This window comes from Epinephelus lanceolatus, chromosome 18, assembly GCF_041903045.1.
Source record: "Epinephelus lanceolatus isolate andai-2023 chromosome 18, ASM4190304v1, whole genome shotgun sequence".
Classification (NCBI taxonomy): domain Eukaryota; kingdom Metazoa; phylum Chordata; class Actinopteri; order Perciformes; family Serranidae; genus Epinephelus; species Epinephelus lanceolatus.
In genome coordinates this window covers 28,800,894-28,826,017 of record NC_135751.1, presented here as the reverse complement: position 1 = coordinate 28,826,017, position 25,124 = coordinate 28,800,894, and the positions used below count along the sequence as shown (strand labels likewise).

Genomic DNA, 25,124 nt, shown 5'->3' with positions numbered 1-25,124 from the left:
ATAATTACTGCTTATTGATAGGAAGCAAGGAAGGTGTTGTACATGAATTACAATCTTAATGTGCTCAATATGGACCTTAAACTGTAGGGGCCTTTTAATTGCAGTAGTTTTGTGCTACAGTGGATTTACTAAGTGTGAAGGGGAGGCAACATTATAATGGGGGATCCATGTGGATTAAAGTGTCGAACCACGAGTGACGTAGTTATGACCAAGATGCCACTTTAGAATGGGGAAACATGTTCGGAGTTACAACTACTTCACTTAGAATTATTTAGACACAAGGTATCCTCATGCAATGGTTTGCACGATAGCCTACAAAAATTCACACACATCACTTAATATATATATAATACTCATACTGTACTTACGTATAGCTATAGAGGTTAGATTTAGGAAAGAAACATGCTGACAATGTACCCTAAAATGACTCAAAGTTCTGAACACCAGTCTCCTGGGGGAAAGTCCTGTGTTTTTTGAACACCCACTGCCCCATCCTGCCTCCTTACTGGACCACTCCGGACTGCTTCCTTCTTTTCGACCTGCAGCGCATCGTTCATGTGATTGCAGTCTTACGATGTGTGTGGGTCATGTGCAAATTACCAGCTCGTAATTACGTAGGATATGTACTAATTTAGGTGCGTGACTGCGAGATACCATACAAACATTGCATGGGAACAGCCATTAACAATTGTAGTTTTGTGTTTTGCTACATAGGTATAGACCATATTTATTAAGTTTTATCAAGGGAGAATAGCTATTCTTGCAGTACTGCCACCTTATAAACCATATCAAGATTGTAATTCATGTACAAAAACTTCCACACTTCCTGTCAGTAAACCTCTGATCTCTGGCATCAACAAGGCATTTTCACCCAGAGAACTGCTGCTCAGTGGATATTTTCTCTTTTTGGGACCATCCTCTGTAAACCCTAGAGATGGTTGTGTGTGAAAATCCCAGTAGATCAGCAGTTTCTGAAATACTCAGACCAGCCACGTTCACAGTCACTTAAATCACCTTTCTTCCTCATTCTGATGCTCGGTTTGAACTTCAGCAGGCCGTCTTGACCATGTCTACATGCCTAAATGCATTGGCTGATTAACTGTTTGCTTTAACAAGCAGTTGAACATGCGTACCTAATAAAGTGGCCGGTGAATGTATATAACATGATAACAACCAAGATTCTGTTCTTAAAACTAACCTAACCTGTGGGGGCACTAATTTAGGAAACGCTCCTTAGAGGGTATGAACAAATGAAGTATGTGGTCATACGGGTGGAAGACTTGTTCTTGTAGTGTTTCTCTGTGCTCATGTGTATCTGTCAGTCCAAATAAAGCCCAAACGCATCTTCATGAAAACTCATGTATATGTATTACATCTCTGGCTTTCCTTTTTTTTGTGCACCCGCGTGCCACCTGTTCCCCACGGGGATCATTAAACATTCATCTTATGCTTAATCACACAGCCAGCTCAGGCCCTGAGTCACAGCTTTATCAGATTTACAAACCATCCATTAATGCTGCTCCACTGATCAGTCCGTGACCATAACCCTGTTCCTCTCATCTCAAACTCAGTTCTTGGCCAAACTTTTTAACTCCTATTGATTTCTTTGTCCTGCTGCTCTAACGGGGAGCTCTTAATCATTGTAAGCACCAATTAGCCAGCCCAAGCTAGGTGCAGACTGGTCTCATCGCTTAGTTCCAGCACTTTAGCAGAGAGCTGAGCATTAGCAGCTAATGCTAATTGTGGGTAATGAAGTTTGAGATAAGTCAGAGATTCTCGTTTTAATCAAAAAAAACGGCATGCTTAATGTGAGTTTGGACTTTTTTTTATGTAAGTGACAAATGTTTTGACACACACTTTGTCTTTTTGAATGACTGAAACATTTTTGGTTTAAGCCAGTTCAGATAAGAACAAAGCACATAAACTTAAAATTTTTCCTTTGTATCTTAAAGTCACTGAGAGAGATGGTCTCTTCCAAATAATCATGAAATGAGTCCGCAGCAGATGGAGCTGATTGCATGAAAGCCCTGTTGCCTAATTCAGTTTGGGCCTCGGGGACAGACACTGCAGCAAAAAGAAACCTTTCTAGTGATCAGAAAGTTTTACATGCGAGGCAGAGAGACGAGCCTGATTGTGAGATGCTTAGTGGCCACACATTGGAAAACTGCAGGTGTGGACTGCTACAACACTTTGTCCACAAGCTTTGCTTCCTTTGTGTTATTTCTACAAGCCAACATCCAAAGCTTTTCTATCTGTTTTTTCCACAGCCAATTATTTTACCTTTTCTGCTTATATATCTTGTTGTTTTGCTTCTCTGCTGCTTTCAACACCTCCCTCTGAAAATCTTTAAATTCCTTTTAAACACACCTTTGAGACCAACGCATGCACACAAATCCAAAAGTATAGCTTTTCCTTTACCTAGAGTGGATTCCTACTGATTTTTGCACACTGTGGAAGAGCCCAATCACAGGAGATTCTTCATATTTAGTGTAATTACCTGAAAAAGCAGCCCGTCCTCAGCGCCGGAATTGATTTAAATTTTCCACACATTCCGAAGGGCAAGTTATCTTTCAGGTTGGAGCTGTTCCACTCAGCCCAATATTTTAGACACCAGCAGCACTCAGAGAATATGGAAGTTAACTGCATTATGCTTCAAGTTCCTGATTAGGAGATATTTTGTGCAGTAGAGTGGGCACAGTGTTTCAGGGACAAGTTGTAAACAAATCTGCTATTCTCGAGATGATTATGCGTCATGGCATGAATCTCCAGATACATGGGTTTGTTAGCATATGCATAGTGGCTGCTGCATATGCATATATGTGTGTATTATAGACGTGTGTGCATGAGCCAACTCAGTTTCCCTTGTGCATATTTGTTTGTCATCTGCGTGCATGTGATGTATTCATACCGTTACTTGTTTACCTCGTGATCAGTAAGCTGCATGAGTGTGCGGGATTTTGTCCCCTATCAGTGACCCCATTAGGGGTTAGGAAGCATGCGGATAAAGCTATTTGTTCCCTGTTTTGTTGGATCGTTACTTTGCCCACAGATACACGGGGAGCACGAGCGCATCCTGACCCCTCACACACCTCAATTTGTAACCCTCCAACGAAATGACAGATAATAGTCCCGTGCTGTGTGTGCGTCTCTGTTTGTGAGTGCTGTTGTGTTTGACTTCTTTTTTTCTTTGTGAAATTGGTGTGAGGTAGAAGGAATGCTAGACAGAACAGGAGTGGGGAGATGACGAAAACTATGGAAGCTAGTGTTAGGAGGAGGAAGTGAAGAGAGGAGAACTCTCCGGGTTTAGTACAGTAAATAGCGCAGGCAGATAGCTGTAAATGTGTTTCCGTTGTGGCGCAAAGGGAGGCATCCATCTTTATCTGGGAACAGCAGGAGCTGGCGAACTGGTGCAGTCACCAGGAGAGAGAGGGGTTGAGGCAGGTAGTGGAGGAAAGAGAGAATAAGACAATGGAGGTAAAGCATAAAGAGCTGCGAAAAAGATTTGTGCGACACCATACTGTTTCTTTCCTCTGTTGATTCTTTTGCTTTCCTTTTTGCATTTTGTTTGCATGTACCCTGTACTCTTTCTTGTTCTTCTTTCTTTCTTTCTTTCTTTCTTTCTTTCTTATTTTGGCACTCCCTATTTTTCGGCACACCCTCAGGCTGTGTCTCATTCTTCCGCTCCCTCCCCCCCCCACTCTATCTGTCTCTCCCTCTCTTCACCCAATTAGGCCTAATGGAACAGTGGCCTAATGACAAGGACCCTGGGGAACAAACACATTTAGACTCGCCTCCAGCCGCCACCAGAGACACATACACACCGGCGACGCCGCTGCTCTCCATTTAATACCAGTTGACGAGACAAATTAACCACAGGAGGGAGACAAATTAGCCAGAGGAGGACGGGTGCATACTCACCTCCAGATAAAAAAAAAAAGTCTTTCTTCTGCGTTCCTGAGATAAAATGTGCCCAAATTTCTGTTTCATTGCTTTATTACTTTCTAATCCAAAATGGACACATTAACTTGATGTCAATGTGTCATTCAGAACTTGTTTCTTAGCAGAGAGCTCGGTCAAAGTCTGGATTCAACTTGAATCTTAATGAAATAAATCATTTGGCAAATGCTGCATATTACACTTTGACCACTCTTACACCCAGGCTACACTGCCTTCCTCTACCTGTGCGTGACGGCTACCTTGCTGAACTGCTGTGGCTCACACTCATGCTGTGTTCACACAGACAGTGTTACCACTGTGGTGGTGTTGCTGCCTGCCAGCCCTAACTTTGACACTGAGTTTACCTTTGATAATGGCCATTAATATTTTACAGTAAAAGCCTTGTGTTAATAGATGAAGGATTCTGTTCACAGAAATCCAGAGGGCCTTTAATTTGAAACAGAAAGTGTTAAAGGTATACTAGGCAGGATTGTCAGTTACCGTTTGTAAACATCCTCAGCAAAAATAAAGTAAAAGCTAACCACAGATTCACGTTTCACGTTTGGCTTTTCGCCTCGCTATATGTGCGTACATCTGGAACTGTGTCTCTTGGATGCCTGCTAGGGTGTCTACAGGTCCAGTCTTAAAATGTTTTAAATTAAGTTTTCTTGATACAAGGCCTTAAAAAGTCTTAAATTGTCTTAAATTGTGATTCGATGGGTCTTGAATATTTTCGGTCACATTACCGCGAAAATTTCTCCAGCCTGACAGGCCCAATGACTGTTGACAATTATCGGACAGACCAAAGAATTGCAATAATAAATAGCATTTATGACAGTGATGAAAATTATTTTTTCTTTTTATATTAAACACATTTGACTTAAACTCACCCAATTGTTGTCATTTTTTCTTTCTGTTCATTTTGAACTGACATCAGTGTGTTTACATGGAAAGAGTATTGGTGGTATTAAAAAGGTATTAAAAAGTCTTAAATTTAACTTATATACAGATATATATATATATATATATATATATATATATATATACAGTACAGGCCAAAAGTTTGGACACACCTTCTCATTCAATGCGTTTTCTTTATTTTCATGACTATTTACATTGTAGATTCTCACTGAAGGCATCAAAACTATGAATGAACACATGTGGAGTTATGTACTTAACAAAAAAAGGTGAAATAACTGAAAACATGTTTTATATTCTAGTTTCTTCAAAATAGCCACCCTTTGCTCTGATTACTGCTTTGCACACTCTTGGCATTCTCTCCATGAGCTTCAAGAGGTAGTCACCTGAAATGGTTTCCACTTCACAGGTGTGCCTTATCAGGGTTAATTAGTGGAATTTCTTGCTTTATCAATGGGGTTGGGACCATCAGTTGTGTTGTGCAGAAGTCAGGTTAATACACAGCCGACAGCCCTATTGGACAACTGTTAAAATTCATATTATGGCAAGAACCAATCAGCTAATTAAAGAAAAACAAGTGGCCATCATTACTTTAAGAAATGAAGGTCAGTCAGTCCGGAAAATTGCAAAAACTTTAAATGTGTCCCCAAGTGGAGTCGCAAAAACCATCAAGCGCTACAACGAAACTGGCACACATGAGGACCGACCCAGGAAAGGAAGACCAAGAGTCACCTCTGCTTCTGAGGATAAGTTCATCCGAGTCACCAGCCTCAGAAATTGCAAGTTAACAGCAGCTCAGATCAGAGACCAGATGAATGCCACACAGAGTTCTAGCAGCAGACCCATCTCTAGAACAACTGTTAAGAGGAGACTGCGCCAATCAGGCCTTCATGGTCAAATAGCTGCTAGGAAACCACTGCTAAGGAGAGGCAACAAGCAGAAGAGATTTGTTTGGGCCAAGAAACACAAGGAATGGACATTAGACCAGTGGAAATCTGTGCTTTGGTCTGATGAGTCCAAATTTGAGATCTTTGGTTCCAACCGCCGTGTCTTTGTGAGACGCAGAAAAGGTGAACGGATGGATTCCACATGCCTGGTTCCCACTGTGAAGCATGGAGGAGGAGGTGTGATGGTGTGGGGGTGTTTTGCTGGTGACACTGTTGGGGATTTATTCAAAATTGAAGGCACACTGAACCAGCATGGCTACCACAGCATCCTGCAGCGACATGCCATCCCATCCGGTTTGCGTTTAGTTGGACGATCATTTATTTTTCAACAGGACAATGACCCCAAACACACCTCCAGGCTGTGTAAGGGCTATTTGACCAAGAAGGAGAGTGATGGAGTGCTGCGGCAGATGACCTGGCCTCCACAGTCACCGGACCTGAACCCAATCGAGATGGTTTGGGGTGAGCTGGACCGCAGAGTGAAGGCAAAGGGGCCAACAAGTGCTAAACACCTCTGGGAACTCCTTCAAGACTGTTGGAAAACCATTTCAGGTGACTACCTCTTGAAGCTCATGGAGAGAATGCCAAGAGTGTGCAAAGCAGTAATCAGAGCAAAGGGTGGCTATTTTGAAGAAACTAGAATATAAAACATGTTTTCAGTTATTTCACCTTTTTTTGTTAAGTACATAACTCCACATGTGTTCATTCATAGTTTTGATGCCTTCAGTGAGAATCTACAATGTAAATAGTCATGAAAATAAAGAAAATGCATTGAATGAGAAGGTGTGTCCAAACTTTTGGCCTGTACTGTACATATATATATATATATATATATATCTGTAGACACCCTGGTCTGCTGCTTACAGTCGTGCACCTGGTTGCTACCTTTTTGTAAAGCCTTGACCTCACCTGAGCGCCATAAATGTCCCGAACTCAGAAAATAAGAAGGGAACTCAGAAAATACAGGCAGACGTCAGAGTCCCTGCTGAAAAATACACCACCACACACACTTTTAATGTAAGTGATGACTGAGAAGAAAATTCTACATAGTATATCTTTGAAAATAAATATTCTGTTTGTGTTTGTGACATATTCCACAATAACAGACACAGAAACTAAGGTAAAAGGTGGGATGTTGCTTGTATGATGCCATTGTCACTATCAACAGATAATTTCAATGTCTATTTTTGCTGCGAGCTTCACACCTCATGCGGAAAAAATAGGTGACACTCTGAATCTTTAGATGAGCTGCAGCTGAATCACCCGGTTCACACAGGCAGCGTGGCTGCTCTAACCTGCTTACATGAGCACAGAAGGTAAAAGGGAAGAGATTCCGCAATGCACGAGCACTGCTCATGCAGGCCTGTGCGTTTCCATTAAATTACTGAAAATCAATTAATTCTACACACACACACACACACACACACACACACACACACACTGTATGTTGACTTAATGAATAGGCCTCTAAACATGAGCACACACATTGTAATGGGAACATAATCAGTGATAGCATTGATTAGCTATTAAAGAATAGGGAGGACATTAATTTTTTGCCTCTAGTCTTTTTGTTAACATGCTGTTGTGTGTAGTGCATCAAGTTAAGGTGTTTGCATTCTAGTAAATACTGTCAAGGTGTATACAGTACATCATCATCATCACTCTCTGTCTGTCTCAGCTTCTCTCCTGTCATTCAGTCTGTTGTTTCTGTAGATGCACTGTTGTGTTTATGACACATTAACCTACTGTTGAGTTGTTATTCACGAATCCCAGTGTGGCACTCAAACACACACACATAGTCACACTCATAGTGACACCAAAACACACACCTCTCTCAGGTGTCAGCTCGGGGTTGCTGTGATCTCATCACTGGGTTTCACCTCTCAGTCTCTCTGTCTTTTAGTCCAATCATCCGTCATTATGTTCCACTATTCACATCTCAATATGTCATCACTGCAGGGCGGGCACTTCCACAGTGGATGAGGTCATCATTGTTCGACAGGGGACACGCTTGTATTTCTGCAATTAGGGTTCATCTAATCATGAATGAGACTGCATGTAGCCTGATTACGTTTGTTTGTTTGTTAGTGGGGTGGACTGTAGTTAGTAGCTGTTGTGGCTGTCTCACACATATACGCAAAAATGTGGGGAATGCTTTTACACTAATCTGTCCCCTGGGATTTCTGTTTAATTACAACGTAATTGCAACAGCAAATGTGTTTTAAAGGGAAAGTAATACCATTAGAATTACACTTCTTAGCAACATATTGAGGAAACATTTTTAATAAATGTATCTGAGAAGGTGCAGTGTATTCACCTTTTCTCCTGATGATATCCCCTACTAGAGCATGTTTGATGCCTTCTATGGTCATGTCTAAGCAAATGAGAGAACTAGGGAACAATGTCTTGGTGAAATGGAAAAAGTCAAGACTGATTTGAACTTGTACCTGTTTCAATATTGAACCAAAATCATGATTTTTACAGTTACCTTCCCATAAGCGTTTTCATTGCCCAAACCTTACCACATGCTGTATTTAGGATCCAATAGGCCTGCCCCCGACCAAGAATTTTCCTAGTCGACCAATAGTCATCATTTATGGCCATTAGTCGACTAGTCGCCCACATGTTTACAATATTAATTTGATTATTAAATGATAAATTTCGGGCGGGGCAACACAATGGTTTGAGTTGAAGGTGTGAGAAAGAATAGTATCAGTAACATTGTTAACACTGTGCTACATTACAGAGAAATACAAAACCGTACTAATGAACCTTCATTAATATAGGCCTATATTTTATCTACAAGTGCACGTCACACACTGAGCAAGCCGCCTGTTAATGACGCTGTGGGCTAATGGGCATGTAGCTACTTCCATGTTTCAGAGGATACGTCATGTTTGTAGTCGACCAATGAAGATGGGTTTACATATCACCTTGGGTTCGTCCTTCACCTTCTCAAAATGATCCCACACTTTGGATTTCCTGCCCGACATGTTATTAACTAGCCTGTGGAATAACTGCAGGTACCAGCCCTGGAAATTAGGGGCTGTCTTTTATTGCCTTGAAAACACGAGGTCAGGCGCTGAGACAGATGTAAAGCTCTGGGTAGCCCTGCACTAACATGATCAACTTTTAGATATCTGTCAGCTGTGATTGGTTTGTAACGTGACTCCTGTCTGACTGCTGAGTGTGGCCACTTCCTGTGTCTGTCCTTTCAAATTAAATTCCCACATTGTCCAGTCATAAAGGTTTGGATTTATTTTGATAAGGTGCAGCTCCTAATAGAGTTTCACATTTTTCTTTTTTCTTTTATTTTCTGAGACTAAGCGACCAATGAAATTTTGTAGACTAATAATCTTTCTGGTCGACTATCGTTTGGTCGACAATTAGGAGGCAGCCCTAGGATCCAAACCCTTGTTCTCAAAGGCCTGTGCCCAGCATCCACCCTGACCACCTTCCTATGCAGTGGTGCCACCGAGGGGGCTTGTTCCCAACAAATTAAAGCTGTATGTTTGTCTCCTTAAGGAAAAGGACACCCAGTCTATTTGAAGAGCAATTGGTCACTTAATACATGCTTACACAGATACATAACACATTAAAACTGTAATATTACCAGTGAAATTAGAACCAAAGTATGTCAGTATGCACCTCCTTAGCTCTCAAATTGACATAGCTTTACTAGAATTCCCTGTAATTGAGTTATGTTGAGAAGCTGTGCAACAAAGCAATCTATATGCAAATATTGTATTTCCTTATTGATGGTGTAAGCCTTTGATGATCTATCACTGATTGATTCAACTGTTGAAACACACAGGTATGCGTATCCTGGTGAACCTGCTGCTAGACACTCTGCCCATGCTTGGCAACGTGCTGCTGCTCTGCTTCTTCGTCTTCTTCATCTTTGGCATCATCGGCGTGCAGCTGTGGGCGGGGCTACTGAGGAACCGCTGCTACCTGGAGGAGAACTTCACCCTGTGAGTTAAACACTGTAGATCAGTGTGTGTGTGTGTGTGTGTGTGTGTGTGTGTGCTTGTGTGTGTATTGTGCCACTGTGTTTGTGTCTAAAAATTAAGTTGATGAACCATAATGTGAAGGTTATGGTGTTGTAGAGAGAATGTGACCCTCCCCTCAAACCTGACCTATATGCTTCCTATTCTTCTCCCTTTCATTGTGTCATACTTGTTAAATTGAAAAGCCATATTACAGTTATGAATCTGTGTATATTATAACATGGACAATTCGTTTTTGAAAGTTTCCCCTTTCACATGCATTTTGAACAAGATTAAACATACGAGGGTGACTGAAAAGTTTTGAGCCTCAAGGAAACAAAACAAGATACTGATTTTTCAGTGCTTTTATTTTTCAACATGACCCCCCTCAAGAGCAACACACTTGCCCAAGCAGTCCTGAAGTGCCTTTATCCCAGTGGAAAGGAACGCTTCAGGATGGGGCCCTAAGAACTCCTCCACAGCTTCCATGACGTCATTGTTGTCGGCAAAATGTTTGCCAGCTGAAGCTTTGTTCAAGTTGGGGAACATGTGAAAGTATGAGGCGGCCAAGTCTGGTGAATAGGGTGGATGAGGAAGAAGTTAGAACCCACAGTCATGGATGTCATGATGGATTGTCAGAGGAGTCCTCTGGTCAGCATTCCTGGCCCTACTTTTCTCGGATTTTCTCTCTGAGGTGTTTCGATAGGTCAGAGTAACAGTCTCCGCTGATGGTGTGACCCCTTTTTAAGGAAATCAATTAGCACTAAACCTTGGGAATCCCAAAAAACTGATGCCATCACCTTCCTGGCTGAAGGCATGAACTTGGCCTACTTTAGCGTGGGAGATGGTGCATGCTTCCATTGCTTTGACTGTTCTTTTGTTTCAGGCTGATCGTGGTGGGCCCAGCACTCGTCCATAGTAATGAATCAAGCAAGAAAACTGTCCGCATCACCCTCTGAATTGTTTGTTGACACGGTGCGCCGAATGCCCCTTGGAAACTTTTGAGAAGCCAAGCTCATTCTTCAGAAAATGATCTGCTCGCTGCTGTGAGAAGCCCAACCTGTCTGCTACTTGACAATGTTGACAATCGGCAATCTTGCATGATCACGTCCAGGGCAAGGCCAAGGTTTTCTTTGGTGGTGGCAGTTGGTGGTCTCCCAGACCTCAGCTCATCTTCAAAACTCTCCCTGCCACGCTTGGATTCTTGTACCCAGCGTTTGGCATATGAAGGGCCGTTGTCATGTAAAGTATTGAGCATATCTTGGTGGATTTCAGATGGTGGCATTCCTTTGAGATGAAGATATTTGATCACTGCACAATACTCCATTTTCTCCATTTTCAACAAATCACTGACCATTATTCACTTAAAGAATCTGCAAATGTTTGAAACATGAACATGGCTAATGATAACAGGGAAAGACGGTAGATTATAGAAAGATATCATTTGGCTTGCCTAGCTTCCCATTTTCTAGGTTAGGCTCAAAACCCCTCGTATGCTGTGTATGGGCATATATTTATATCTGATAGCTTCCCCTTTCACATGCATTTTGTACAAGACTATACATATGCTGTATGCTTTGCATAACTCTATCAGCATTTCTTCCTATCCCTCCTTCCATCTCTGTCTCTCATGCTTCAAAGCAACAGTAACAGCTCAGTTTTACACAGTTTGCAACTAAGAACTTGATTAGATTCCAGCTGCATGCCTCCATATTCATGACCCCGCATGACAGCATCACCTACTGTGGCTGTGTGTGAGTGACATTCACCAGTATTCAGGAGTGCTTGGTTTCATGTCATTCTCTCAGTTTCCTTTTTTTATGCTGGCATCAGCTCGCTAGAAAGGCACACACCTCTGATGTGCGTGTTCTAGTATGTATATAAGCCGTGTATACTACTCTGCGCCTCCATGCACTGTCTCCGGTTATGCTGACCCAGCGTTTACTAATGACAGATCCTATAGTCAGATGAAAGAGGACACGTGTCCGCCAGCTGGCACAGTACTGCCTGCCTGCTCTGTCCTCACCTTAAACTTGAAAGGCAACATTAACCGTAACAACCTCTACAGTAACCGCTTTATGATGCTACTTCAACCAGTGTTTTCTGCATTTATGTTCACTGGGCTAAAGGGGGTGTGTCATGATTAGCAGAGCTACGGACTCCACTTTAACTTTCCTACATTTAGTAAAGCAAAACTTTTAATCAGCAGGGTCAGTGGACAACTACAATGTTTTAGTCCAGCTTTAAACACCATTTTCTTTCCGGTAGACTGCGCTGCAGATTGTTGCTTATTATTTAATCGAACTATTATTTTTGCATATTATTTTAAAGCATTGTACTAACATATTATGCAGGTTTGTGAGGGTGCTTGAGTGCTTAATTAGACAGGTCGTGCTGAGTTAGCGCTTGAGGGCTATTATGCTAAATAAAGGGCTAACGTTAGCGCTCTGAGGGGTTATAATAGAGAGGGCTAAGTGTCGTGGTCGAGTGCAGCATTCACTTTGCCATTTTACAACCTCCCTCTTTTGATCTCTATCAATCTTTTTGAAAGCTTATTCTACCTTATTCGTGCCTTTGTGGTGTATTCTTTTATTATTTTAACAAAGTCTCCTATCAGACAAGCTGGTTCCCCTCTCAGTATCCTATCTATATGTGGTCCCTTTCCATTACCTCCAATCCTTATTTATTCCTGCAATAAATGGGTGAGTTATTGTGAAGACACACACACCTTTAAGCTGCCACATTTCAAAGCACATCTTCCACTAGTGGCCCTTCAAAAGCCATATTTATTGTAAAGGGAAGTTTGTTCCATGTTCTCCCAAAGCAAGATCAAACATGTGGGCTCTGTTCCTCCGCCTTGGTCTCGGTTTCTATATATTTTTTATGTGGTGCATCGTCCTTTCTGCCGTGCAATCTTCCCCTCACAACTGTCCTGGAGTCTCAATTCATACGATTGCTGGAAACTGTCTCTTTTCTGTGCTACTATGTAGCCTTGATCCTTCCCTCTGTCTCGCTCTCTCATTGGCAGGTGTGTTCTCAGTGTGATGCCAGGTTTCGCTGTGCCATGCTGTGCAGTGCCAAGTCACAGGCAGGGAGGCAACAGCCTTCATTCATGCTCCACTACTCTGACAGGGTTCCTTCTCTTTTTCTTTCTTTCTTTCTTTCTTTCTTTCTTTCTTTCTCTCTTTCTGTCTCCAAGTCTTCATCCCCTCCTTCACTCTAGCACCATTAGTAAATCATCAATTTAAATGCCACTGACAACCTTCCTCAACATTTTTACCTGCACCAAGGAGATTATGTTTTTGGTTCGCTTTGTGTGTTTGTCGGCAGGATTACGGAAAAACTACTGGCCCGATTTTCATGAAATTTAGCTGAAGGGTGGAGTGCGGGCCAAGGAAGAACCTATTAAATGTTGGAGGGAATTGGAATCACAGAGCAGATGCACAAATTATTTTTCACTTTCGTTAACATTTTGAGATACGGCATTTGGCCTTGGCGGAAGTCTGAGCTCTCCAAGTGCCCTTCTAGTTTCTTTCATGGTGATTTCTGATCTTAGTTTCAGGTGTCCTTCATAAACTCCGCTGTCCTGTCAGTCAGTGCAAACTCAGTGTGCCTCAGGGCATACCTGTATGCTATAATCAATCAATGCGTGGTTTCTAAGCCACTCTCAATGGGAAGAGGTGCAGCCTCTGTGGCCACTGGTAAAATCGATCCTGGAATTAATGTGCAGGCATGCATGTCATAAGTGCATGTGTGTGGTTTGTGGTCAAGGTGCAAGGAGAAAATCTCCCACGATGCATGTCGGCAGTATCTATGTGGCTATAGACGGGGAGAGATGGGAGGATCATGGAAATTAGAGAGATGTGGCAAGTAGGAATAATCTGACAGAGAGACAAAGAAGACATAAAGGTGGGGCGAAGGAAGAAGACTGAGAGGAAAGAAAAGGAGCTGAAGAAATAGAAGGAGAAACAAAGAGGATGTACATCATGCATTTTTTATGTATGCACAAGCTTGAGGTGTATGTGAGTATATCAGGGTAAGCTGCAGGGTGGAAGAAACTGCTTGTGCAGGTGTGTGTGTTACTTATGACTTGCCTTCAGCCAATCTCGTCCTGATAAATCTCATGCAAAATAAATAAATAAATAAAATGAGAGGGGATGTGGAAAATGATGTGGAAAGAGTAACAGGGGCGATGAGTGAGAAAAAAGACCAATAGAGAGACAGCAGAAGGAGGGCTGAAGGGACAGACAGTGCGATGAGTAAATACTTTAGGTCATGTGACCCTGAACGTGTGCATCCAGTAATGGGCCTGCTGATGGAGAGGGTCTATTTTTGTCTTCCCCAGGTCCAGACCTTGGTATGAGCATCCACACCTTGCCCTCATTTACTCCACAGTCATGTCACATCACACAGACACCTCATTGGCCTCGCTGACTGGCTCAGCAGTGTTTGTTTTCCATTTTCCAAGACCTTTCTTATTGCTTTCCTTAAGTTTTGCTTTGATTAATGTCAGTTGTGTTCTCTTATTACTGTTCCTCTTTAATTCATTTCAGCAGCTGTTTTCACTTGCTTTGCATTTACATTCTCTCCTTTGCACTTAACAATCTATTGCTTTGAATGAACTTGTCCTGATTGTTTTCACAGAGGCAACAGGGCCTTTAATGCTTTCCTTTTTTATTCTTCTGTTTATTGGTTTTTGAAATGTTACTTATATAGCCCCGTTAGCTCATAACTACTGCAGTGGCAGCCAACATGCCCTGTAAATAAATCCACAGAGGAAGATAAGCCCGAGCTCCCAGGTGGACATGAAGTGAAAGACAGACTCTTTGACATGCTTCCATTAAAACTAGAGCGGTGTGGGAGACATCTCGGGAAATGATGGGGTGCTTCAGATGGTGGCAATCAGTTAGATTCAGAATTTAGTGATGTGTGTCATTAACTTTGGCAGGAACTCACCACTCACTTGCTCACTCACGACGTGCACTCACAGGGAGTGAATGAGTTAATTGACTGTGTGTGTGTGTGTGTGTGTGTGTGTAATAGGTGTCAGCACATGAGAGTGATGTGCTTTTCTGCTGATTTCACGCAAGAGCACACACATGCAGGATCTAGCATCGAGTTTCCACATGACTTAGTTTACATGATTAAACAATCTGTTGTCTGGTGCTGAACATACTTATTTTCGATGATGTGCTTGTCAGTTGGTTAGTTAGCTTGGTAAATGCCATTTTCATTTTGACTGCAGATTATGCAGCTGCCTCTGTGTCAGGACAACACACAAAGATCCAGTTAAGAGAGAACGACCTGATTTCTCTCAGATTAAAAGCACAACAGAGTCTGCAGGTCCTTAAAGTCTTAAAAATGTCTTAAATTCCATTTTTTAAATAAATATTAGACCTTACAAGTCACTAAATAGTCTAAAATTTGTATTTGTGTCATATTAAGCCCAATTCAGACCAATGACTCCCGACGAGACGAAACGATTCTAGAATGTTGCAGAGAAAAGTTGCAGCGGTGTGAACCAACCGGCCGGTCTGAGCTCAACTCAAGCCAGCTGATAGTGCAACTCAGCTGGTCAAATTGCTGCCAGCTGGTTTATGAACAAAAAGCACATCACCTGACCCTCGTTTGCTGCGGCAGGTGCTCCGTCCCCGCCATACCCTGTTTTCGTCCTCACAGTGTGCCGGTGTTGGACGTTTTGTTTTCTGTTATCCTACAAATGCAACTGTAGCCAGTATCTCACTCTCCTCATTCATATTCTAAGAAGTTACAGATTATATTCAGCCACAAAATAAGCCTGAAAAATTCTAAATCAGTATGGAGGTTCGGAGAGTTGTTGCATAGAGATGATACACCTTCTCATCTAGTTGCATTGGTGTGAACCAGCAGGTTTTTAGAACGTTGCAGAGCAGCACATTGCAAGTAGTTGCCTGTTTCAACTCATCTCGTTGGACAGGGCTTTAATTGCCACAAACATTGTATCTACTTTCATTAATCCATCTAGCCTATTACTTTTTTTGTCGAACTGAGTCAAGCTTTTTTGTGTGAAAGTCCACATTTCTAGCGTGAAATCTTTAAACCCTATATGCTCCTTACCTTTACACTTACCCGCAAAGCCTGAATGTGAAGATGATTTGTCCACAAATCAGTCTTAAATGTGGTTAGAAATGATCATGAAAAGGTCTTTAAAAGTATTTAAGTTAAGTAAAAGCGCAAGGATTGGTGGAAGATATGTGGACACGTCCTCTTCAGTGCTCCCCTCCGGTGACCTCATGGTACTCATTAAAATCCTACACTTGAAAGTGATGTATGATAATCTCCACCTATCACAGTCCCAGTAAAATGAGGTCCAAGTGTTCAGCAGGATAATCAGTGCAGAGCTGTCCCCGGCAGAACCCACTTGTTATTTCTGCTTTGTCAAGATCAGACCAAGGCTCATCGCAGCAACTTACCCCTCTGTTTTGCGCGTTCACATCCGGGGTAGGGTGTCCTGATTCTTGCTGGGGAAAGGGAGTAGGGTAAGGTGTCAGGACTACATGGCTCTCCATACTGAGGTTTTTCAGATGCACACTTGAAACTGAGTTCCATGAGGAATCATAGACAAGATGGCTGTACAAGCAACAAAAAAACCCACACGTGTTTTCTTTATTAACTAAGATTTTAAAATGATGAAAACTATCATATTATCATAGTCGAACGTCATGTAAATATGGTCCTCTTCTTCATCAAAAACATAACTAAAGAAATGGCATGGTGCCGATGTCTTGGTAGCTAACTAGCTAGCTGCATGGACTGCACTTGTATAGCATCTTTCTTGTCTTCCAACCACTCAAAGCGCTTTTACACTACATATCAATTCACCCATTCACGCACACAGTCACTCACTGGTGGCTAAGGCTACCATACATGGTGTCAGTAACCATTCACATGCCGATGGAACAGCCAATTTGGGCCAATGTCTGTGTGGACTGGAGGAGCTGGGGATCAAACTGCTGATCTTCCAATTAGGCTTTGACCCGCTCTACTCCTGAGCCACAGTCACCCCAACCTGGCAAATTTCACATTACTATTGCTGATTTCTGAATGAATGTCCTGCTTACATGATTCATCCCGACCTCCAGACCCCCACCTATCAATTTGTAGCATCAAACTTGAGAGCTCGTGAACAAATCCGGAGCATCCTGACGACTGCATAAGGACGCCTATAGCCAATGCAAGAAATACCACCACAACAGGAATAAAATAAATGCCAGTATCAATGACTAGCAAAAACATTACTTGAAGAGTTGTCCGATTTCAGTGGGAAATATTGTTTTTGGTAATAAGTGATGGCATTGGGCCCAAATATTCACTTGCAACAGGAGTCTTTTTCATTTCTTTACAGTGTTGGCGCAGCGCTCAACATCCTGTTGTGAAGTATTTGCTGGAATTTGCTGCAAAAGAATGCAGTTGTTTCTGTCTTGTTTGAGTAGTCCTGAAAGAACATTGAAGGCAAAGGTTTAGATGTATGTTAAATGGTGCAAAATAAACCTCATGATGCATTGAATACACCGGGCTCCCTCTCTCTCCCTCTCTCTCTCTCTCTCTCTCTCTCTCTCTCTCTCACTCTCATCCTATTACTGCATCTTGCTAACTCGGCCATTCTGGATGTCACTAACTCGGCTTCTTCTCCGGAGCCTTTGTGCTCCACTGTCTCTCAGATTAACTCATATTGCAGCGGTGCCTGGACAGTGTGACGTGTGTGGTTGTGCTGCTGCCGTGGTCCTGCCAGATGCCTCCTGCTGCTGCTGCTGCCATCATTAGTCATTAGTCATACTTCTACTGTTATTATACACATATGACTATTGTCACACAAGTATACTGTCTGATATTAATACATACTTTCAACATATTGTACCACAGTAGCCAGAACTATAACTATAATATTATTACTTTCATTAATGTTGTTGTAAGCTACTGTCATTACCTGCATCTCTCTCTCTCTCTCTCTCTCTCTCTCTCTCTCTCTCTCTGTCTCATTGTGTCATATGGATTACTGTTAATTTATTATGCTGATCTGTTCTGTACGACATCTATTGCACGTCTGTCCGTCCTGGAAGAGGGATCCCTCCTCAGTTGCTCTTCCTGAGGTTTCTACCGTTTTTTTTTTCCCCGTTAAAGGGTTTTTTTTGGGGAGTTTTTCCTTATCTGCTGTGAGGGTCTTAAGGACAGAGGGATGTCGTATGCTGTAAAGCCCTGTGAGGCAAATTGTGATTTGTGATATTGGGCTTTATAAATAAAATTGAATTGAATTGAAATTGAATTGATGGCTGCTTGGAAAGCTGTCACCGGGGCTCCTTTGGGTCTTTGCAATAGATGTATTGATTTCCACCCCTCCAACCAGGGGGAAACCAAACAAAAAATACAAGAAAGAAAAAAAACACAGTTGCTGATGTAGGATTCAGTGACCCTCCTGAGGTGGCAAAACCAACTGCAAAGAAGCAATACAAAATTGATTCAAACTCTGGTTCACTGAGTAACAAAGTTTAATAGAGTAGTTTACAAACTAAGAACTGAAACACCTGCTGTGAAACTTTCAGTGGTCTATTTAGAGTGGCGATTTGACACTTTACTCTCCAGAGTGGAGAGAATGGACTATACCTAACTGAAGGTGACGTCTTAGGTGTTGCTTGATTTTATCCTCAAGCTCCTCTTATTGTCATGGCCCGACCAGCACATGACCCCACCCCCTGTTTACCACCCCTGTCAGCATGCCTTTGGTTTGCTGCACTGGCTTTAGGCGCTGTTCTCTAGTTCACTGCTCGGTCAGGTTCTTTTCTCAGAAACACATACTGCATATATCTTTTACAACTCCATACTGATTCATTTATTACTCTAGTAAGGTCAGCAGCCTCTGGACCTCCTTCTTTCTAGTGTGTGTGTGTGTGTGTGTGTGTGGACTGGATTGGAGGATCATTTGCATCTTCTTATTCACCCCTCAATGATGCATTTATCCCACAGGCTTGGTTTAGCACTTCTCATTCTCACCTCTTGCTCCCCCTTGACTCTCCTTCTTTCGCTGAAATCCTCATGAAGCTCCCTCATGAAGTAGTAAAACAGGATATACATCGACTATGTACTCTATCATACATGCAGATTTTATTCCACAACCAATTAACTTCTCACCTTGTCCCAACCCCAGCTCTGCAGGTATGACCCTGCCGGCTCCGTACTACCAGCCGGAGGAGGATGACGAACGCCCCTTCATCTGCTCCCTGGCATCCGATAATGGCATCATGTCATGTACCGATGTCCCGGCGAGGCGCGAAGGAGGACGCACATGCTGCCTGGACAGGGAGGACGCGCTCCACAGGCAGGCTCTGGGCTTGAGTCCCGAGCCGCTGGCCAACAGTAGTGCTGGTGAAGCGATGGGTCTGTGCATCAACTGGAACCAGTATTACACTCGGTGCCACACAGGAAGTACTAACCCCCACAAAGGTGCCATCAACTTTGACAACATTGTCTACGCCTGGATCGTTATTTTTCAGGTACGTTCCTTAACAGTTTGAAGACTGGTGAGGTTAGGCTTTGGTTTACTGATCTTTTAATATGATAAATCTGAATAAATATCATTTTTAGATGCATTTTAAAGTTATTAAAGATTGTTGATTTCAACAATATTGCTCATTTAAAAGGCTGATTCTTTTTTAATGAGATAATTGCTTTGAACACAAGATGCTGATTCAACTGTTCAAATCCAGTCATTCTTCTCAAAATAATTAATTTGATTTGATTCACTTAAATTCAATATTTTTTACTCTATTATTTGATTATGTTCATTAGTGAGGCCCACTGGATTTAAACATGTGATATGAACTATGCTGCACAAGTAAAGTTTACAATTTCATTCTGCTGGACAAGGGTTATTAAGAAATTTGTTAAAGGAATGCTTCAGTTACAAAACGATCATTTGCATCAATTACTCACCCTGTGTAACACTGCACTCGTGAAGAAAACTTTGCTTTTCTTGCAAACCTTCATGTTGAACTAAAAAAATTCTTGATGAACTTTTTGCTAAGTCCCGCCCTGGATGCAGACTGGCCGATCATAACATCCGACAACAACACAGCTGGGCTCCATTGACTCCAATGCAATTGGATTTCCTTCATTTTCAGGCTGGTTTTGTGGATTTGGAGCTAAATGTTGTGCCTGGGGCACGTCGTGTATTAATGATACTCGTTACCTGGAGAGGCTGGAAAAAGATATATGTTTCTTCCCTGTTCCAAAACAAAAATCAAACACTGAAAATCACTGAAATCACTACACTGAAAAGTGTAGGGTTAGCTAGCTAGCTACTGAAGATATAGCCTACTGAATGTATACACATGCTGCTTTTGCTTTTTGATGATTATAACAGTGAAACAAAGGCCGACCCTGCTGTACAGGAACCAGTGAAGGGAAGCAGGGAAACTTTGCTGATATTCAACCAGCTGTGTGTCATTGCAGTGTGCGCATATGAACGCTGTTTAACTTCCCCCGGTGATCCCTGCCTGTCTGGCAGTGGTGGAGGTCCAGGTGCTGGCAGCGGCATGGGGGTGAAGCCAAATACCGTTCATCTGCACACACTGTGATGCCACACAGCTGGTTCAATATCAGCAAAGTCTCCCATTATATTCATTGTCTTGTGTGGCGATCAGCAGTGATGTGGTGGTTCACTTTTACACTGTGATCTGTAGCCTATAGTTGGGCTTTAGCTTCTAACTATCTTTGTCTTTTTAACCTGTTGTTGCTGCTGAGTCAGTTTGACATCCTGGATATATCCTTCAAACACAGACTGTAGACCCCTCTGTCTGCTTCTCTCTGGAATCACTCTTTCATTTTTCCAAAAATATGATAATATTTCTTCACTTCGACAGCTTGTCAGACTATCACAAAGGGGGCGGGGCTTAGCAAAAGGTCAATTGATGTAAAAATAATCATTTTTTGAGTAAATGATTCCTTTAATGTTGTTTACTTGTTGATGTTTACTTCTTAACGCTCATTAGAATCTCTCTCCCAGGTGATCACTCTGGAGGGCTGGGTGGAGATCATGTATTATGTAATGGATGCCCACTCTTTCTACAACTTCATCTACTTCATCTTACTCATCATTGTAAGTAAAACTCATAACTACACTTATTAGTTTTTTAAATTATTTATTAGTGCGTCCTATCAGCTGACATATCTAGTGCACAGTGTGTCCTGATGATTAAAAAAATGCTAAATAAATAATGATGTGTAACTGCAGTTAGACAGTCTGGAGATAAAAATCTCTAATAACATTTTCAATATATGTGGACTCCTGCCATCAATAAATTGAATGAAGATATCTCCTGAGTAGCGGAAAGAAGTGTTAATAGACTTGTGAAAATCAATAGTAGCATAAAGGACTGTCTACAGTCAATGTCCAGGGAGGGAGGGAGGTGGATGTTATGTAAATTTATCTTTAGTGATGAGTAGGGAAAAAGGAGAGAAGAGGCGGAAGGACAGTTGAAGGAGACGAGAAATTGTATGTCCAAAAGAGACCAGTACTGTATGCAAACTGTTATGCAAGAGCTCCATCCGCTCTGCTCGCAGTGCCAGATGGTGGCACAATGGAGAATGTTAAATTCTGCATTTACATGCTACTGGCTGTGTGCAAAACGGCATTCAGTCAGCAGACGTACAATAAAAGTCCCAGAGGTTTCCCACCAGCAGGTGAGCACAATAAGAAATAGACGTACAGCGTTTTATAAAGCTGGAAAATGAGATCAAGAAAATACCAGAGGAGGTGAGAGGAGAGGAGAGGAGAGGAGGTGAGAGAGGAGAGCTGCGAAATCATGTTGAAGAAAGACAAGTGAGAGTAAATGAATGAATGGAGGGTGAGTCAACACACCAATCAGTGGCTGTACAAATCTGCTCTACACTGTAATGAAAAGAAACCAAACTTAAACAGAGTGCAAGACCTGCTCTACAAAACAGTCTTTTTTTTCCCACCTGCCTCTTCCTCACAACATTGGCCTTATTAGGCTGAGGGGATTGTTGGCATCGTGACTGCAGCTGTAAATCTTTGGCAGATCTGACCCTAGGTTGTCATTGCCACTGTAAACACCTTTTGGCACCCAAAGATAGTTGACATGGTGTCACGGTGTAATCACTTTTGCCTGGTTCATGCTGCTACGTTGATCACAATCTAAAGACCTGTGGATTGTTTAGCCTCATACAAGAGTTATAGTAACGTCCAGCACAGGACTTATCAAATTTAACTAAACAGCTTGATTGCAACCTAATCTGAAGAACTCATGTTTTGTTACATTTAGGGTGCTTTCACACCTGCCTTGTTTGGTTCAGTTCAATAGAACTCAAGTTTGTTTCCCCCTAAGTGCAGTTTGTTTGGGCGGGTGTGAACACAGCAGTCGCACTCAGGTGTGCACCAAAACAACCGGACCAAGACCTTCTTGAAGAGGTCTCGGACGATGAGCAGCGCTAAAACCAACCATTTATCTTGTACTCTTCTTCAACATTTTGTTTACTTCCTGGATTTTTCCCGCATGGAAATTCTGACCAATCAAGAGCAGCTTTCTCGCGCAGGCATTTGATCTGGTCCGCTTGTAAATGCTGCCGTGAGAACACGAACCAACTCTAGGCAATTATGCAACTTTACAACAAAATGTATCCCTGATTCAGACCAAAGCAAGACAACTCTAGGTGTGAAAGCACCCTTAGGCTCTGAGAACTGACCAAACAAGTTCAGTATACAGAGCTCAATTGCTTGCACAACAGCTAACAGACAGGCTCACACACTGCTCCCTTTGTGGTCCCTGATTGATTGACACAAATGTGGCGCCCCTTTGGAGCTCCCTTGCAAGGCTTCAGTCTGTTTGGCAACTTGTAGTCAAAGGTCCTACGGGATGCCTTGGAAGTGCTGCTGACAGCTACAAGAAGTTTTTGGTCAGGCACTTCCATGAGCCCCAGAGGTGTTTTTCATGCACAGTGAGGGTCACCTTGACTCTCTTTCATTTTGTAGTTATTCTGTTTCTGCGTGTGTGTTGTGTAGTTATGAAGTTGCAGTGCTTTAAGCTTGTTAGTTGATCCCATAAGTGTGTGTTCCCAGATACAAAACTCAGTTTGACCTCCACAGTGTCAAACAGAGTCTCATCTCTATCTGCCTGATACTTGATATATTGTCTGGTGAGCAACCTAAGTGTCTTTATTGGTGTCACATTGAGTGATTAAATAGATTAAAGTGATTTAGAGGTTAGTGCTACCAAAAGGGCAATTATGCAGAAGTTGTTGGGTGTTTGTGTTTGTGTGTGGATTATACTGGAATTTCTTTGATACAATACCCTGTATCAATACTTAATACAGTTTATGCCCTCCATTGCCTCCAAATATAACAAAGCTATAACCATAGACTGTATAGAATAATGGATGGAGCTTTCGTGATGTCACCCACTGGTTCGTGGACTCCCGCTTTGAAGCCTTTGGTTTGGCATTGCAGCCGTTGCCATCTTGGTTTTATGAAGCCAGATGTAACCATATTTGGACAAGAGGCTGGGGCTGTGGAGAAGTGAGGGGTGAATCTGACTGAGAAGCCCAGGACACAATCGGCAGACAGCTTGTCACTCAAAGTGGCCTGGCCTTAATAATGAGTAACTTTTAGCCTTAAGAAAATACAAATGCATGAGTTATATAAAAAGGCAGTACAGGCGGAGGCGCACATTAATAATCCTCCAGGACTGTAACATGTTCATGTTTAACCCAAACAATGTGTAATGTGAGTGCAGTTGGTTCGGCTCAAGGTATGAACATGTTCTCACTACAAACCAGAGTTAGGTTGTAACCGGACCGAAACCACTTCCTCAAGAAGGTCTTGGTCAGGTTGCCTTTTCACCTGCACTTGGGGGGCAAACAAACTTGTGTTTAATTGATCCAAAGCAAGAAGGAAAGCACCCTCAGAGACAAGGTAGGGTACCGAACTCTGTGCTTTTAAGGGCAACAATTGAATTAAGTTGGCACTACGGAGTACTGATTCACCTTAAATCCACCTGTGCCAAGTGTCAGTACCTGAGAACGCATCTGGGTGAAAACGCTGGGTTTAGACAAGGGGCCATAGCACTGTGAAGTGCCCCAAAGGCTGGAAGCCAGCCACAGAGCTCTGAGGCCGGCAACAGAGCTCAGTGGAGGCAACTTCAGAAAGGAGGCAGAAGTGCCCCAAAGCCAGGAAACTGGCTATGACGATCCACAGCCACCACTGCAGCGCCAATCTGCCACGATAGTTACGGCATCTGGTCTATTTTGTTTTTTATATTATTTTAGCAATAACCTAATGTTACTGACAAATGACCAGAAACACACATGTGTACATGCACACACACACACAAGTAGAGAGAGAGAGAGACAGAAGGTTAGCTCTGTGTGTATATAGAAAATAGAAGAGGAGCAGAATTGTGTTTTAGTCTTCTATGTCACCTTTTCCACTTGTTCAAAATTTTTAATTTGGTGTTACACAGAAAGTGAAGTACCTAAAAGGGTACTGTTGAGTAATGGTACTGAGTTCCAGCTACCGTACTGGTGTTCAGTTGTCAATGGTACCCAATCCTATTCAGGGAAAGAGAGAATATGTATACACATAAATATATGTGACAGCTGCTGTATGGAAACACAAAGACAGACGCAATCAGTTGTAAAGTAAGCCTGCCATCTTAATTTGTGTTAGTGAGAGTGTGATCACACATGCTTTTGTCTATGTGTGTGTGTGTGTGTGCGTGTGTGTCCACGCATGCATAATGCAGTGATCATCTGAATGCGTGATATTGGGCTGCCCTCCCTGATTATGCGCAAAGCTGTCTACTGATCAGAATCACAGAATAGACACACACACACACACAGATGCGAGCCTGGAGGGAAATCAAAGCCCCACACACCTGCAGACCTGCTTTGACCCACAGGACACAGATGGGCATCTCTCCTCCCTCTCTACCTCCCCGCTATATTTCCCCTCTCTTTCTCTCTCTGTGAATATCTCCGGAGTTTCCTCTTTTTCATTCCTCGCTGCTTCTCCAGTCTCTCCTTCACCTTGCCCTGCATCTTTGATCACTGTGGATGAAAGTCCATAGGTGGAGAGTTATTAAGTTTGGATATGTGCATGTTTTATTGAGTGTTCCTGCTGCAAATGTTTTGGCCTTGTCGGTGTATATAGCAGACTGTGTGTGTTCTCGGTATGTGTCAGTCTGAGAGCTTTGTCCAAGGAGGAACAGCGAAGCATGTTCAGATTTGTAATGAACAAAACCGAGACTCTGCTAAAAGCTGCCCCATCCATCCAGCGGTCGAGTTT

The 25,124-nt window shown here is 42.4% G+C and overlaps 1 protein-coding gene across 3 annotated transcripts in view; it reads left to right on the top strand.

Moving 5' to 3' along the window:
* Window positions 1–25,124, top strand: part of LOC117269085 (voltage-dependent T-type calcium channel subunit alpha-1I) — a 141,432-nt gene that overhangs the window by 22,331 nt on the left and 93,977 nt on the right. For all 3 annotated transcript variants that reach the window (XM_033645943.2, XM_033645940.2, XM_078161154.1), the window contains exons 4-6: window positions 9,616–9,775; window positions 18,972–19,317; window positions 20,829–20,921. In XM_033645943.2, the coding sequence (XP_033501834.1) occupies window positions 9,616–9,775; window positions 18,972–19,317; window positions 20,829–20,921 (599 nt within the window). The remainder of the gene's footprint in view (window positions 1–9,615; window positions 9,776–18,971; window positions 19,318–20,828; window positions 20,922–25,124) is intronic.